Source organism: Babylonia areolata, chromosome 1, assembly GCF_041734735.1.
Source record: "Babylonia areolata isolate BAREFJ2019XMU chromosome 1, ASM4173473v1, whole genome shotgun sequence".
Lineage (NCBI taxonomy): Eukaryota > Metazoa > Mollusca > Gastropoda > Neogastropoda > Buccinidae > Babylonia > Babylonia areolata.
This window is the reverse complement of record NC_134876.1, coordinates 45,259,871-45,276,518: the sequence shown is the minus strand read 5'-3', so window position 1 is coordinate 45,276,518 and position 16,648 is coordinate 45,259,871. Positions and strand designations below refer to the sequence as shown.

At 45.0% G+C, this 16,648-nt stretch overlaps 1 protein-coding gene across 1 annotated transcript in view; it reads left to right on the top strand.

The window, feature by feature from the left end:
* The window catches only part of LOC143282697 (uncharacterized), a 223,767-nt gene that overhangs the window by 188,189 nt on the left and 18,930 nt on the right, over positions 1–16,648 (top strand). The window contains 1 exon segment of the mRNA XM_076588421.1: positions 8,905–8,939. Within this exon segment, the coding sequence (XP_076444536.1) occupies positions 8,905–8,939 (35 nt within the window).

The following is a 16,648-nucleotide window of genomic DNA, read 5'->3' as shown; positions in this document are numbered from 1 at the left end:
TCTCATCCGAATGACTAGCGTCCAGACTACCACTCAAGGTCTAGTGGAGGGGGAGAAAATATCGGCGGCTGAGCCGTGATTCGAACCAGCGCGCTCAGATTCATCTTCCCAGCTTAGGCCGATCACCTATTCATCACGTTGGTGGGAAGTTGCTAGTTGTTTATTTGATAATCATACAAACGACTAGTTAAACGAAAACAATGCGATAACAATGAAACCCCAATACTGGTATGGTCGAAGCATAAATATGCCTTGTGACAGCTTCAAGCGCCATATGTACTCTGTGTCGTCCTGTGTAAAAGTTCACGAAAGTCTTTTGTCGTCGTGTTTCTTTGTCGCCAGTGTGAGAGTAACTTTGTTAAGCACCAGGGTTGATGACCACCAAGAAAACGCTGAAGAAAACGAAATACCCTTCACAATAGTACAGAAGTACAGACACCACCACCACCACCCAACTTTCCTGACCCACCCAGGCACATTAAGCATGCAGACCTTATTAAGGATAATGAGCAAGGCGATCAGTTCTGGAGCCGGGAGCATTGTGATGGAAAGCTCAGGGATCACCTTCATGACCAGAGCACGTGCTGGATTCCGGGATGATTGGCTGCCACATCATTAGACTTTACAAGCGTCTGAACTCACCGTCAGTGGAGAAGTTGGAAGGAGCATTGTTGTTGCTGTTGTTGTTCCAGTTGGCGGAAGGCGAGAAGCAGTTTCACTTTGCCCGGGGAGAATGAGCGGAGACACGTCAGTGGAGAATTCAGAAAGCGAGTGTTTGTGTGATTGGGTGTTTATTTAATGAGCAGGTGCTGAACTGTCTTGTGATTGAGTGTTTATTTAATGAACAGGTGCTGAATTGTCTGAGTTTTCTTTCCCGGTGGATGTGTTTGTCTCGCACATTGAGAAGTTGCTGAGTGATTGTTTTACTCTTGTGCGTGGGGAGGGTGGGGGGCGGTGCTCACTAGTTCCCCAGTCTTTTTTCTTTGCACGCACTTTTCAAGCCTGATGTTGACTCACTAAGGACGGCCACTCTTATCCCAGTCTTCTTCCCACCCCCACCCCCCACAGAAACCACATCTGATGTCTCGTGGATATCTGAATGGCCCAGCCTATAACTTTCATCGCTAGTAACCGATAGAAATGCTTATTCTTGTCTTCATTCACCTTTTCAATGTGAGAACCTTCCGCATTTAACAAGTTAATGATGTCAGCAGCGGTGAAACACTGTCTTCGTCTCCTCTTGTCGTTCGAACGGAGATAGTTAAAACAAACAAAACTTCTCTCCACCACATCATCTTTCTTCGTTTCCCATCTTTCCGTCTCTCTTTACGTCTTCACTCCTCTTCCACCCGTTGCCGTGTTTCCGTTCGACCCCCTTCCCACCACGCTTTATTATGCCCTGACGTACTGGTCAGCACAAACGTTCTCGGGAGACTTTCGTTGTCTGGCCAAGAACCGACCACATGACGGGCTGCCAGAGCTCAGCAGAAATCTCCACGGACGGTCTAATCCCTGGCAGAGACAAGTTGGAGCAAGAAGAGTTGGGATCCGTGGTATGCTAGCTTCCCCTCTTGTCTTTCTCTTCTGCTGCCTTCCGGTTGGTGACGTCATGTCCGTCTCATTTAATTAGATTCCCGTGATCCCTGGCTGCCAGATGAGCTGTGTCAGTGTCTGGGGGCTGCTGGTTGGCACGTGCCGTGTCGTGCTGTAGTTGGAGTGGGCGTGGGCGTCATTTCTGTCTTGGCTCGTGTTTCCGTGCGTGTATGATGGAGCGGTAGTCTGGTGGTCCGACTTGGAAGTGAGTGTCCACAGGTTCTAGTCTTATATACCGAACGAGGTTTTTACTCCTCTCCCCCTCCGCGAGACATTGCGTGGTGGTCCGGATGCTAGTCTTTCGGATGAAACGAGTCCCGTGTACAGCAGGCATGTTAAGGAACATACGGCAACAAATGGGTTGTCCGTGGCAAAATTATATAGAAATAAAAGACACACACACACACACACACACACACACACACACACACACACACACACACACACATTGTCTACTGATCATTACGAATTTTCTGCCCTTACATTTTGTCATTCCAGTTTACAACATCGTATTTCATCATTATCAGTACTTCATCCACGTGGAACAAAAACATTTTGTACAATTCGAGACACCAAACCTTATAAGTAAATTCAAAGTCTCTCGTGGTCGTCCCATCTGGTAATGATTTGTCTCAGCAGAAAAAGAAAAAAAAATCTGATATTGCCACATGGATGTGAGTGTGTGGACAACCTGGGCCACACTGGAAACAGAGTCCGGGGGGCAGTGTGTCTCGAATCCAATAGGACGCTGGGAAACGGCATGAGAACTGGAGAATGGAGAGGACGCCTTGGTTGCTTTTTGTTTGACCATCACTAGCCGGCGGGGCATGTCTCGGGGATTATTTGTCTGGGTGAGGCTTCTAAGGAATCCTCCTCGTCTGTCTGTCTTCTCTCTGTCTCTCTCTCTCTCCACTCCGTCTCTCTCTTTTTCACTTTCCCCCTCTCTCTCCTTATCTGTCTTTCTCTTTCTTTCACTGTCTCTCTCTCATTCTCTGTCTTTATCTCCATACCCCTCTGTCTCTCTCTCTCTCTCTCTCTCTCTCTCTCTCTCTCTCTCTCTCTCTCTTTATGTATCTGTCTATATTTCCCTTTCCCAGTCTCTCTCCCCATGTCTCTGTTTGCCTACGCGTGTCATGCGCTTACATAGAGCTCCATTTCCCAACTCCTCCACCAGACTGAAGCCACGACGACTGTTTTCCTCTCCCGTACGTCCAAAACAGCCTGCTCTGCTGTTATCTCTTGTCTGGGGGGGCAGACAAAAATACCAGACTGCTAGCGATGTGTGTCTGTGACGGGGTTGTTAAGGGGGAGGGGGGAGAGAGGAGACGGAAGGTGATGATGATAATGACGGAAGCGGCGGTGGTGGCAGCTGCAGCAGTGGTGGTGGTGGTGGCGGTGGTGGAACCTCGTGCTTGCTGCGTGTCTTTGTTGTTGCCAGTGTCGCAGACGGACGGGCGGAATAGTCTTGTGTGAAGTTCACCTGTTACGTGAGCCATCATCACACAGGTGGAATCGCTGAGTATCACTGCAGTACTTGCGTGTCTCTGTGTCAGTTTTCTTTCTGCTGCGGATGTTGACTCGCACGTGGACATCGATACTGAACTAAGCTTTGAACTGGAGGTGTCAGCAGAATTTGTTTAAAATTTCTTTCCCGCGTTTACTGTGTTGAGCGTATCAAGAAGTTTCCACCAGTTTGCAGATTGGAGGATAGTTTTCAAATACAGTTCATAAAAAAAGTAATTCAAAGAACTGTTGCGGGTTTTTTTTGTTTTGTTTTTTTATTTATTGATCCATGTAAATCTATAGTTTAAATGGTTTGTGCTATCGATTATGTTATGATTAGTTTGTATTTCCTTTACTTAGCCTTCCTGTGAGTTTCTCACCGCTGTTTCTTTGTTTTTGGAACTGTCGTATGTGAAGTAATAACTTCTGATACACACACACACACACACACACACACACACACACACACACACGTGTGTGTGTATATATATATATATATATATATGTATCTCTGTGTGTGTGTGTGTGTGTGTGAAACTCTTAAGCGTTAATAGATTTCCTGTCAACTCGACAGTGACCCAGAACTGTGCTCACGAATCGTGATTCTCAAGTCTCCCCTTGACACATGTCGTGAAAGATCTGTTCTTTGTGTGGGTGACGGTAACCCTCAGGCTTTGTCAAGGTTGTGTGGGATGGCTTGGATTCTGCTCCCTGCTCCATCCATTTTCCTCTGATCAGTTCGCTGTGTTTTGGCTGAGTGCTGTGGTTTTCTTCTTTCTTTTTTTGCTGTTGTTGTTTTTACCCTGGACCAGCTTCTAAATTTGTTCTTTATCAGGGTGACGAGTGAAGCCGATAGATAGCCACGCCATTCATCATTGGGGGCCTCTGGCACGGATCAGTGGGAAGGTTGGACGTATGTAGAGTGAGGATGGTTGGTGGCGGTGGTGATTTGGGTTGATGTCCTTGAACTAAGTGTGTGCATGGGTGGGTGGGAAAAGGGGTGGATGGTGAGTGTGTGTGTGTGTGTACGCGCACGCGCGTGTGTATGTGTATGTGAGATAGATAACTACCACTTTATGATGACTGTCCCTGAACTACGTGTGTGCTGGAATTGGTGTGGGAAAGGGGGTGGATGGTGTTTGTGTGTGTGTGTGATATGACTATGATGACTGACATCAAGCACATTGCCTGCCTCTCTCTCTCTCTCTCTCTCCCTCCCTCCCTCCCTCCCTCCCTCCCCCCCTCTCTCTCTCAGTCTCAGGTCTTTTTTTTGTGTGTGCATCTATCAGCAATGGAGAGAAAGGAGTGAAAGAGAAACGAACCCCAATCCCCGCCCCCCACCGCTCCCCACCCCTACCCCCCCCAAAATGCATACAATTAAGTTTTCAGTTTCAGTTTAAACCAGGACGTACTTGACTAATCTGTGTAGATCAGTTTAAAGGTGGTGTCTAATCGTGTGGACTGTTCCTTATACGCTACACCACATTGTCAGGAGTTTATACAAACTAGAATTCTGTCCATACTGCCAGCTTGTGCTTGACATTTTGGATTTTCTTTCCGTCGGCGGTGGTAACGTTGTTGGCGAACTATCAACAGTGTGGTAGAGGCTGCACTACGGGTTGGAAGAGCGGATAAATATATCTCAAAGTAACATTTATTTCTGTGGCACGCGGTAAATGTCTGAACGGCTGACATTGAGACCTGACCTGTGGAAGTCATTGATAAGAGATTGAGGGCACAAAAACTGGCTTCACACACCTATCAGTCCTCCCATATCTAGATAGGCTACCTTCACCGATACAGTTTTAAGAACGGGTTGGCTTCCGATCAGGTAAGAGTGTTTCTCTTGCTTGCGTACTGCGGAATTCCGAATGCATAATGCTAGCGTGATGACCTTTTTTTTTCTCTCTTTTTCTTTGGAAAAAAAAAATATATTGATTAGTTTCTTCTTCTTGTATCTTCGCGAATGAATGAATGAATGGACAGACAGTCACTGACCAGAAACGTTTTTTCGGGTTTGTGAGTTGGTGTTTGATGTTAAGTTTTGTAACTTGGTTTGTCTTCTTGAATGAATTTTTACAGTGCAAAATGCACTGGTCGTTGCACACCTGCCCACTGTGACCACATATCTTTGGATGAATATTTCACCAGTGTAGAATCTAATAGATTTTATCGCTATGAGCAGAATGCACAACTTTAAAGTTCATTTTGTTCGTTTTGGTTATATGAAAAGAAAAGCCAGGGCGTATGTGATGATTTTTTTTTTTTTTAATTAAAAAAAAAAAAAAGCAACTAGTGCCTGTTTTTTTTGCCAGATTTACTTGTGTCACCCTGTCTGTGTTTTCTGTTCTTTTCTCCTTTTTGCTTTTTTTTCTTTCGTGGGAATATGGGGTCTGTGTTTATAGTTAGGAATGTGAAGAAAAATAATCATAAACACTTTACCTTCCTCGGGAACCAGCATGTGGTATCCTCATAGCGAAGTGAGTTCTTCGTCGTTTGGCATTCAAGGGGTGAGAACTCTCTCTCTCTCTCTCTCTCTCTCTCTCTCGGTCGCTCGTGTGTGTGTGCGTGTGTGCATGTGTTTATTTGTGGGCATGTTTGCGTGTGTGCGTGCGTGTATACTGTCTTCACATTCCTCCACATTTCCACCGTATATAATCCAATCCCCGTCACCACTTGTCTTCACGCCTGCTGCAATTTCTGTGGTTTGTTTGGAAGAGAGAGAGCGAGCGAGAAAGAGTGGAAGGGAAGGAGGAGGAGGATGGAGATGATTCATCCTGCCTCACATTTCACCCTGGGTAGTAGGGAAGCCCAGCATGCGGTATCCTAATATAGCAGGGCACGTTTAAAAAAAACAACTGTTGATTTACGTGCATCCGAGGATTTACCAAAATAAGTTAACAAAGAAAAGCTAATGGCGGGCCTTGTTGTTGTTGTTGTTCTTTTCTTTTACTTTTTTTCTTTTTTTTTGGGGGGGGGGGGGGGGGGGTTAAGGGGGGGGGGTAATTGGAGTGAGCTTTCTCCACACAGCTGTAAGGTCTAGGGGGGAGGGGGGGGGGGGAATACAGTTGAAAAAATCGTTTCATCTTTCTAGTTTTGTAAATGTATCCGATGTGTGGTCAATGACTGAAATCGTTGGTCTCTCATTCGTTCAAGTTCAGAGAGCAAAAAGAGGAGAAAAAGCGCGTGTGAATCATGTGCTTATTTTCATGTATTCTGTTTATAAACTCTGTAAGCTTTGCTTGAGCATTGATGCGGAAAATTAACCTCTCCAACCATTATCCAAAATTCCTTTTTGGACACAAGTGTGCTAATTTGGGATGGCCCAGACAACAAGTTTCAAGAGTCTGATATGCATTTGAAAGCCTTCATTTTTGCGATCTCGATCTCCCTCTCTCTCCTTGTTTTGAACTTCGCTAAGATTTTCAATCCCTCTCCGTTTCACAACTCATCGACCCATTTGCATTAAAAAGCGGCTGCAATCACTGTGACCAGAGCCGAGGGTGGCAAGACAGAAAAGGAACCAGTTTGTGTACCTGCAGATGACTGGTATGGTGATAACATGCAGTGTGCCCCAGTTTCGGAGAGTGACGTGTTTATTTTGTAGTCTGTCCTAGTGACAGCCCTCTGTGACCCAACCATTGTCCTTTATCTTGCTGACTGATGCCCAGAGCTTCAGTGGTTCAGACCAAGGAGGAAGGTGGCAGAATGGTTAAGACGCGCATCTGCCACAACAGAAACTCCGTGAGGGTCTGGATTCGAATCCCGTTCTCGCCCTTTCTCCAGAGTTTGACTGGAAAATCAAACTGAGCGTCTAGTCATCAGGCCGAGATGATAAACCGATGTCGCGTGTGCAGCACGCACATCGCGCACTGAAAGAGAACCCCGTGACAACGAGAGTGTTGTCCTCTGGCAAAATTCTGTTGAAGAAATCCACTCTGATCTGATACCTACACATAACAAACTGGGAGTGGATGATCAGCATTTGAAGTTCAACGATTTATTCTATATCTGTATCCTGGGTTTAGGGGGAGAGAGAGAGAGAGAGAGAGAGGGAGAGCTTTGTGGTTCTGACCAACTTTAATGGTGGTGTTTATGGTAGTGAAAGAGCAACAACACCCAGCTCACCACTGCTTCTTTGAATGAATAAACAAACAAAAACCCCGAGAGTTGTTGCATTCTTCTTCAGGTCATTGACGTTCCGTTTAATTTTGACCGTTCCTTTTAGCGGGGATGTAAAATCTGATATTCCCTCCCGCCAGCACCCCCAAGACTTCTGATCGCAGGGATAATGGCTCTCTTTTTTTTTCTCTTTTTTTTTAAGATCCCTCATATTTTCTTTTAATTCTTCAGTGGGTGCAGAATTTCGCATAGCACAGGCAAAAAATGCAGATAATATTTCCAGGGTCTGAGTCACATTCGGCGAGCATTGCTTCGAAACATATTTTGATGTACAAGTGCCAATGACCTTTGAAAGCTTCAGTCGTGGAATAGAACAGAGCATATATATATATATATATATATATATATATATATATATATATATATATATATATCATGAATACATGTATAGTCCTGAAATGGTCTCTTTGCGGTCTGCGGGGCAGTGGACACAATTTGACTTGTTGCAACAACAACAACAAAATCGTGGCTGTGCTTTGTGTTGCTGGGTTCACGCCAGCTCAGGGGTATGTTGCGAGATCCTCCAGGTCTACTTGATGACACCAGTTCAGAACTTGGAAAAACAACCGGCCAGTCGCTTTGGGGTGTTGCTGCTGAAGTGATTCTGGTGTGTCTGGTTTTACGGTTTGTTGTTGTTGCTTCTGCTGCTGCTGCTGCTTATGTGCCGTGTGTGTCAGCATACGTCGTGTCTGTTGGGGCCGTTGTCTCTGTTTTGTGGTCATGGTTTTTGTCTTGAAGGAGAAGAATGTTGGTGTTTAATGTTAATGTTGTACACAAACCTAGCATGGTCTCTAAGGGTCTGATCAGCGCGTTGAGTTTATGCGAAGATCAGGCAGCTGCTCTTTATCATCATTATTGTAATTATCATTAGTAGTTGTAGTAGTATCATCGTTTTTGTTGCTCTTGTTGTTGTTGTTGTTAAACAGATGTGTTGTGGTGTATGTATGGATCGGTCTGCACTCTTTGACACCTGTATGAAACTGAAACCGTGGTCTGGTTTGTGTGCTGTTTCATTCATCGAAGGGTCTGGTTTGCATCACACACTGATTAGCTGCTCGGTGGTGTCAGACCTTCGTTACATTCGTTGGTTGCTCAGTTCTCTCCCAGTCGTTTGTCTCCACGGGATTTTTTTTTTCTTTCTGAGTGCGCTTTGTTGTGTCTGTGTCTGTCTGTCTGTGTCTGTTTGTCTGTCATTTTACCCATCTTCCTCCATATCATGCATCTTCTTGTCTCTCCTCCTCTGCCTGTTGCTCTCTCTCTCTCCCCCTTCTTCCATCTCTCCTCCCATCCTCAGCCACCCTTCTTTACTGTCTTTTCCCGCAGTATGCGTCTCTCTCACTCCCACTCTTTCTCTTTCACGCGCGCGCGCACACACGCATATAACCCCCCCCCACACACACACACACACACACACACACACACTCATTCACTCACTCACTCACTCATAGACACACACACACACACACACACACACACACACACACACAACACACACACGTAATGGAAAGCAGTTATGTTTTTTTTAGTACAGGAATATCAGGAGGGTGAAAAAAGAAAGAAAACAAAATGTGTGTGTTTTCTGTGTCTAAAAAACATTGACGTGGTTTGGCTTTTTTCTGATTCCAGACATTCACGAGAGTCTTGGTGCTCAGCACTCATCGGTAAGTTTTGTTCTTCTGTTTTTGTTTGTTTTTTCTTCATCTGTATCATGGGTAACCACTTGTGTGTGAATGTGCGTGTGAATGTGTGTGTATGTATGCGTGTGAATGCGCAGACGCGCATATTTTGTACATACTTACTTGTGGCATCCGGATCTTCAAGCACTGTTTTTATTATGTGATGTGACGTGATACATACGAAAACATTCGTGCATGCTTGTAACTGCCCATTTTCAGCTGTCCTTCGTGCAGGCTGGGAAGGAAGGTCATTTGTTGGCGGCCTGAAACGGTTGTTGATAAAGAAACATGGGAACTTCATGTGTGCATTCTCTCTCTCTCTCTCTCTCTCTCTCTCTCTCTCTCTCTCTCTCTCTCTCTCTCTCCGCTCCCTCCCCCCCTCTCTCTCCCTCTCTCTCTTTCTCTCTCTCTCTCTCCCTCTCTCTCTCTCTCTCTCTCTCTCTCCCTCTCTCTCTTTCTCTCTCTCTCTCTGAGATCTCACTCTTGCACCCCCCCCCCCTCTAACCTCCCCCACGGCCCCCACCCCAACCCCATCTCCCTCGCCTGTCTGTATACACAACCAACATAAACGTCCACAGTGAAGGACCACACCACCCGTTCTGTCTGTTGGAGCCTTCCGACGTACCCCAACACATTATTCCACCCACCCCACACACACTACCCCAACCCCCAACACACATCATTCCACCCACCCCACACACACTACCCCAACCCCCAACACACATCATACCACCCACCCCCCACACACTACCCCAACCCCCCTTGCACTAGGGGTGGTCCCCTTTGCTCCCCCTGCCACCCGAAACATACATAGTTGCCTGCACGACAGGTGTATTGCTCATTAAAACGTAGGAGGAAAAGGGGAGAAGAAAAAAAAAGAGGAAGATAGAAGAGAGTTTAAAAAATAAAAAAAAGATATAAAGAAAGAGAACGTACCTTATTGGCTCTTACAACAACAACAAGAAGAAAAGATAAAAACAAATACAGGCACACCAAGATACTGACATCACGGTTTTTGTTCGTTCCTAAATAGTCGCCGTTACATGCAGATGGACGGACGCATGAGCGCACACACACACAATCATGCGCGCGCAACACCGTGACTGCTCTTTGACTTAAGCCCACGCTTGCAGGCACATGAAAATGATATTACAGACTGATGACAATGGTAATAATAATATGATGGTAAAAACAACAACGACGATGATTATAATAGCAACAATGAAAATAATAATGATGATAATCATTCCGATAATAATTTGAACAACAAGACAGAAAGAATAGAACGAGGGTATGAAAATGAAACGTGCTTTCCTGGCAAAGGTTATGATAATACCGGAATACCTCCTGCTGCAAAGTACATTGTACTTGTTTTAGAGTCGGTCATGATATCATCAGGCTTTATTGATTGGAGCAGACAATACAGACGTCTGGTTCACCTTTCTCCGTTATGTTTCCATCGTCTGTGTGCCATTTCTCCCTACTGTTGTAGTGTTATTGTGTTTTTCCTGACATTTTTCATTTCTCTTGATCATGCATTGTTTCTTAGTTCAGTTTTCCTATGCGTACTGCTCTTCATCACAAAGCCACTGTAGCGAAAGAAACCGCCCCGTTTCCTTTGTTCTTACGTAAGTTATCTGATGCTTCCTTTGTATTTTTTCTGTCATTAATTTGAAGGGTCCTTCTCGACTCCCCAACACACTCACGCACCCGCTCCTCCAAAAAAAGAAAGAGACACTCATCAGAAGGGGGCAGCAGAACCTGACTTAATGCATCTAGCTGTTCCACCATTTCAAGTGCAGAGAAATAATGCCCTGATCAGCGCTTTGGGTAGTTCGGAAGGGTGGATAACTTACTGTGGGAGAACTTTGGTTTTATGATGGTATTGTATGTAATGCCTGTTGTTAGTGTCGTTGGACATATGTTGCTACATGCAAGGAATTTGCAAGTAAAGCAAAAAATGTTTTGATATGCGAAATGAAAAGGTTATACATGTTGAACAATAATTCATTCCATTTATTTGAGTGCTATTTGACTGTCAACTACAACCAATAGTACAATATGGATCTAAGTTTTGGGGGCTAGATAACGCTGATTTTCAGTGCGAATCATTCCGCTTATTGCATGTAAAGAATTTTTAGATGTAAATATGTACACAACTTAAAAAACGTTTTCCAATATTTATATTATGTCAGCTCTGCTGTGAACTATATTCGCACCTGTCTTAAACTAGTGCAAATGGGAAAAAAAACCAGAATACTGTATAAGGCTTAAAAATTGTTTCATGATTTCAATGGTCAGGGAAGGGAAACTGGGCAACCAATATTCGTTTTTGTTTTAATATGGATTTGGCATAATGTGGATGGAACTAGGTGTTGGAAGTGCTAATGGTTTCAAATATGTTCTTGGCAAAATGCTAATCGATTGTAGATGGCAAACGTGGCTTAATCACATTCATGATACTGGTAATAGATTTGATATGTATAAACCTTTCAAAAGTTTTCCAGATTTGAACATTGCTGCTAGATGTTGACAGGCATTTGAAATGTTTAACGACTAAATATAGATCGGGAATAACAGAGTTGACAGTGCTTCACTGTAGATACAGAAATTGTAGTGCGAATATGATTTAATCAGTCCTTCATGTCGTGATACCCAAGAAAAGGAGGTTCCCCCCCCCCCCCCCACCCCCCCCCCACGTCAAACGTTTCTAAAATCTAAATACCACAAACACCCGTCTGTATTTAAATTATCGGTTTGTCTTCAAGCGATACTACTGACGTACATGATTTCTCCTTGCATTCAGACTGGGAGACATTGCTACTTGTGCTTTTTTTGTCTACATTTATGCTTGTTTTTGCTCGTGTTGTTTCATTGACTTGTTGTGGGTTCATTTGAACTCCTTCACTTGGAACTGAGACATAAAGCATTCTGATTACCCCCCCCCCCCCCCTCCTCTCTCTCTCTCTCTCTCTCTCTGTCCCTTCTCCATCTAGCCCCCACCCCTCTCTTTACCCCACCCCACGCCCAATTCTCTTTCTATCAAGTTGCGGGGTGCGTGCATCCATGATGAACACATTCATGGTTCTCTTGTCAAGCCATGTATTTTCTCTCTCCCTATCATCCTCGCCGCCCTCTCTCAGCTCACCCACCGCCCCCCATTGACTTCACGGTGTGTGTGTGGGTGTGGGTGCGTGCACGCGCGCGCATGGCTGTCTTGTTCTCGCCCTGCTGCTCTTTAATTATCAGCCTGTCACCTCTGCTTCAGTCACCCAGGCCCGTGATAACTGACAGGTAGTGATGAGGAGTTTGGAGTGAGACGGAAAGACACGGGGAGGGGAGGTTGGGTGGAGATGGGGACAAGCAGGGTGAGACTGAGGGTCGGGGTGGGAAGAGGGGAGAAGGGGCGGTGTGAGAGTGGTGACGGGAAGGTGGGTGGAGATAGGGAGTGAGAGAAAAGACACTAGAGCGGGAAGACTTATGACAGAACTGCATTTTTGTGTGATCGATGTTGCGTCTGTCGTCTGTGTCTGTGTCTGCGTGTCTCCTTTCCCAGTATACATCTCTCCCTCCCTCTTCCCACTCTTTATATTCGTTCTCTCTCTCCCCCTCTCTGTCTGTCTGCCTGTCTGTCTGTCTTTCTCAAACGCACACACTGACACACACGCTGACATGCGCACGCACGCGCGCGCGCGCGCGCACACACACACACGCACACACACACACACACACACACACACACACAAACAAAACAACAACAACCACACATGCATGCCACTGGTAACAGTATGCAGTCACACACTGACAGACACCTGTATACACACGCATCATTTATAACATTCCCCAAAGATGTATACATATGTGTGTGTGGTGTATCTGTGTGTGTGGTTTTGGGTCTTTATATTACCCCAACCCACCTGCAAATATTCTTTGTGATCCAGGTATACTAAGTGGTAAATATCTGTTCAGTTATGTTCTGTTCCTGTCTCCTCTTTGTCCTTCTTCTCCTCACTATTTTGTCCTCCTCCTCACTGTTGTGTCCTCGTTGTTCAAGTCAGCGGGCAGAATATTGTCTCGTCTTCAGCTGTTCCATTTCTGAAAGATTCGATCAATCAAACCCTCTTGTTCCTCCTCCAACTCCTTCTCCTCCTCCTCTTTCACATCTGCCTCCTTTTTCTGCTTCTGCTTCTTCTTCCTCTTCATTTTCTTTCTTTCTCTATTTCTTCTTCCTCAACCTCCTCTTCCTCATTCTCCTCCTCCTTCCCCTTCTTCTCCTTCTTCTTCTTAGTCTTCTTTTTTTTTCTTCTCCTCCTCCTCCTCCTTTTTCGTCGTCGTTGTCGTCGTCATCTTCTGCTTCTTCTTCCATCATCATCATCGTCGTCATCACGTGAGAAATTCCGTGTGCAGTGCTGAGGTCATTACATGGCAAAGAACTGCACTGTCTCCATTCTCTCTCTCTCTCTCTCTCTCTCTCTCTCTCTCTCTCTCTCTCTCTCTCTCCCTCCCCCCCCCCCCCCTCACAATCACAGTGCCTGCCGTGTTCACTGGTTGATGTGCTCTGTGTGTTGGTTGTAAACTGCTCGTAACGCCAGGAAATCATGTCATCTCTTTAGCGTGTCCCTCTTTTTTCCCCCGCTTCGTCATTGTCTTTCCTGGAGTGTGGAAGAAGGTGGCAGAATGGTTAAGACGCTCATATGCCAGTACAATGTCCGTGAGAGCCTGGGTTCGATTCCCGTTTAGGTTCTCTGTCCCGAGTTCGTCTGAAAACATCAAACTGAGTGTCCAGTCATTCAGATGAGTCGATAAACCAAGGTCCCTTGTGCAGCACTGAAAAAAGAACCCTTGTCAACAAAAGGGTTGTCCTCTGGCAGAAATCTGTGGAAGAAGTCCACTTTGATATATACAGAAATATGTATGCATGCGCTCAAAGCATGACTAGGCTCGCTGGATTGTGGTACTTGTCGGGCATCTGCCTCGCAGATGTAATGTAGAGTATATGGATTTGTCCGAACGCAGTTACGCCTCCTTGAGAAACTGAAACCGAAACGTCTTCCCTCTTTGTCTCTCTTTCTCTCTTAGCGTAGAAACTGAATAAAAGATCAATTCCCACCAACCTGCTCCACCCCTTTCATCCCCAGTTCTTCCGCCTGCAAACTAATTTGATTGTGTCCGGTTATGCTGGAGTACAGACTTCACAAAATGTTAAGGATCACATCATAAAAGCAGGTGCGTTTTCGTAAAATGTTAAAAAAAGAAAAAAAGAAAAGAAACCGAGCGATGATTAATGCAGGCTGCATCACTGGTTTCACTGAATTCACTCTTCTCTCTCTCTCTCTCTCTCTCTCTCTCTCTCTCTTCTTCTTCTTCTTCTTCTTCTTCTTTTTTTTTTTTTTTTTTTCTTTTACCAGAACGCGTGCACTAAGAACGGTTTAACAACTGCGTTTGAAAATTCGATGTTCCGTTCAAAAAGTGCCTTTTTTCAATGAACCGGTTTTTTTTGTTGTTGTTTTTTTTTGGGGGGTGGGGGTTGGGTTTGTTTGTTGTTTTTTTTTTACCTAAAAAGAAAAAGAAAAAAAAAAGTATAGGTGCAAGAAATGACTTTTGGTTATGAGTGGTGCTTATTGCATCAGCTGCATACAGCGCTTTCTGCTCAGCGTCATTTCACTAAGCCTCCGTGAAGAAAACAGCAAGTTTCCGAGCGGTCCTTTTTTTTTATGCGAACCCTGTAGAATCAATACAGAACAGAACGACGAGCGATGAAACTCAGGGCTGTAACTGATGCTCTTTGGAGGGGAGAGAAGTGAGGAAACGGGGGCCCAGGACAAAATATTCAAACAGATACCACTTGAGAGAGTTCCTGAATTAATCACATGGGGTCACGGTACTTGATGCTGTGGGGGCATGAAACGAAGAAAGGGAGTGTATCGGGAATGCAGCAAAAGCGGGCAATAGTGAAGGAAGAAAGGAAAAAGTCCAGAAGCAAAGAGCAGTAGAAAAGTGGCATTTTTTAGCATAGCATTTCCAGAAGGCGGGAAGCCCCCAGCCATGTTGCGGCATATTATTGTCGCCGGCGACAATATGTGCAGAACCTCACCGCATATAGTGTCGCCCTTCTGCACGTATTGTCACCGGTGACAAAAGATGCGAGGAGGGTCACTACCAACAAGGCATCCCACGGGAGTTGTAGGAGGGAGAGAGAGCGATCGGCGAGTATTGGTTTAATTCGGCCGCCACACTGGCTGCATGGTGATCACACACAAGTGTCGTTGGTGTGCGAAGAGAGGGCGGGGAGTTCGGCAAGACAGGAGGTAGCCGAGTCAGAACACTTGAGATGTGTTTGGTATGCAGTTCAATGAGTCAGGCAGACTAACGGTCCCTCACTTCTTTCTGAGTGGACCTTAAAGAGGATGTTGCATGAAGTGGGACATTGGTTGATAACAAAGATGGTCGAGACAGCCTTTGCTCATTGAGAGAAAGCTGGTTTGGGGGAGGGGGCAAGAAGTGGGGAGGGGGAAATGGGGCGGGGGAGAAAAAAATAGGATCGAGTGGTTTGAAGCTGTTCTCTGCTGCTCTTTCCTTTTTTTTTTTTTTTTTTTTCTCTCAGACTGGCTTTTCTTCGTTTATCTCCAGTATGTTGTTGTTTTTTAGGTAATAATTTTCTTCTTCGTAGTATTCGGAGTAGTGGTGCTAGTAGAATCTTTGTTATCAAGCATAAACTGTACATACACACATAACAAAACATGATTTTGATATTTTTAATACCCATACAAGCCTCACATCTGAAGGCGTGTATCCATGTAAATTACGCTATTGTATGCACAGGACACTCGTTCCCGACTCTCGAGTTCTACTGGCGTGTGTGTGTGTGTGTGTGCGTTTGCTTATACAATAGAATACAATACAATACAGTACATTTTGTGTTCATACATGAATTATCTTTTCGTCAACATATCCTACTTGTATCTATATAATCAAATAAAATATGTATATATAAACGACATTGCATTTTTATGCATTTCGACAAATTCATCAGTATGTCGATAAAGATACACTCGTAGGCCAGTGTGTATGCATTATATCCATTCATCCATCTCTTCACACACATGGAGTGATGGCCTAGAGGTAACGCGTCCGCCTAGGAAGCGAGAGAATCTGAGCGCGCTGGTTCGAATCACGGCTCAGCCGCCGATATTTTCTTCCCCTCCACTAGACCTTGAGTGGTGGTCTGGACGCTAGTCATTCGGATGAGACGATAAACCGAGGTCCCGTGTGCAGCATGCACTTAGCGCACGTAAAAGAATCCACGGCAACAAAGGGGTTGTTCCTGGCAAAATTTTGTAGGAAAATCCACTTCGATAGGAAAAACAAATAAAAGTGCACGCAGGAAAAAATACAAAAAAAAAATGGGTGGCGCTGTAGTATAGCGACGCGCTCTCCCTGGGGAGAGCAGCCCGAATTTCACACAGAGAAATCTGTTGTGATAAAAAAAAATTTAAAAAAAGAAATATAAATACGTTACATTACCATTATACAGACGTTGTTGCGAACTTAACGGGCAAAATGCTTGTGCTGTGTGACTCAGCAGGGTACTCAGAACGTTTGTGAATATCAATAGACTGTGGGCTCGTCCTTGACTGCTGTTCAGTCAGCTCTCCCAGCTTGCTGTGTGGCCTCCGTGGATTTTTTTTTTTTTT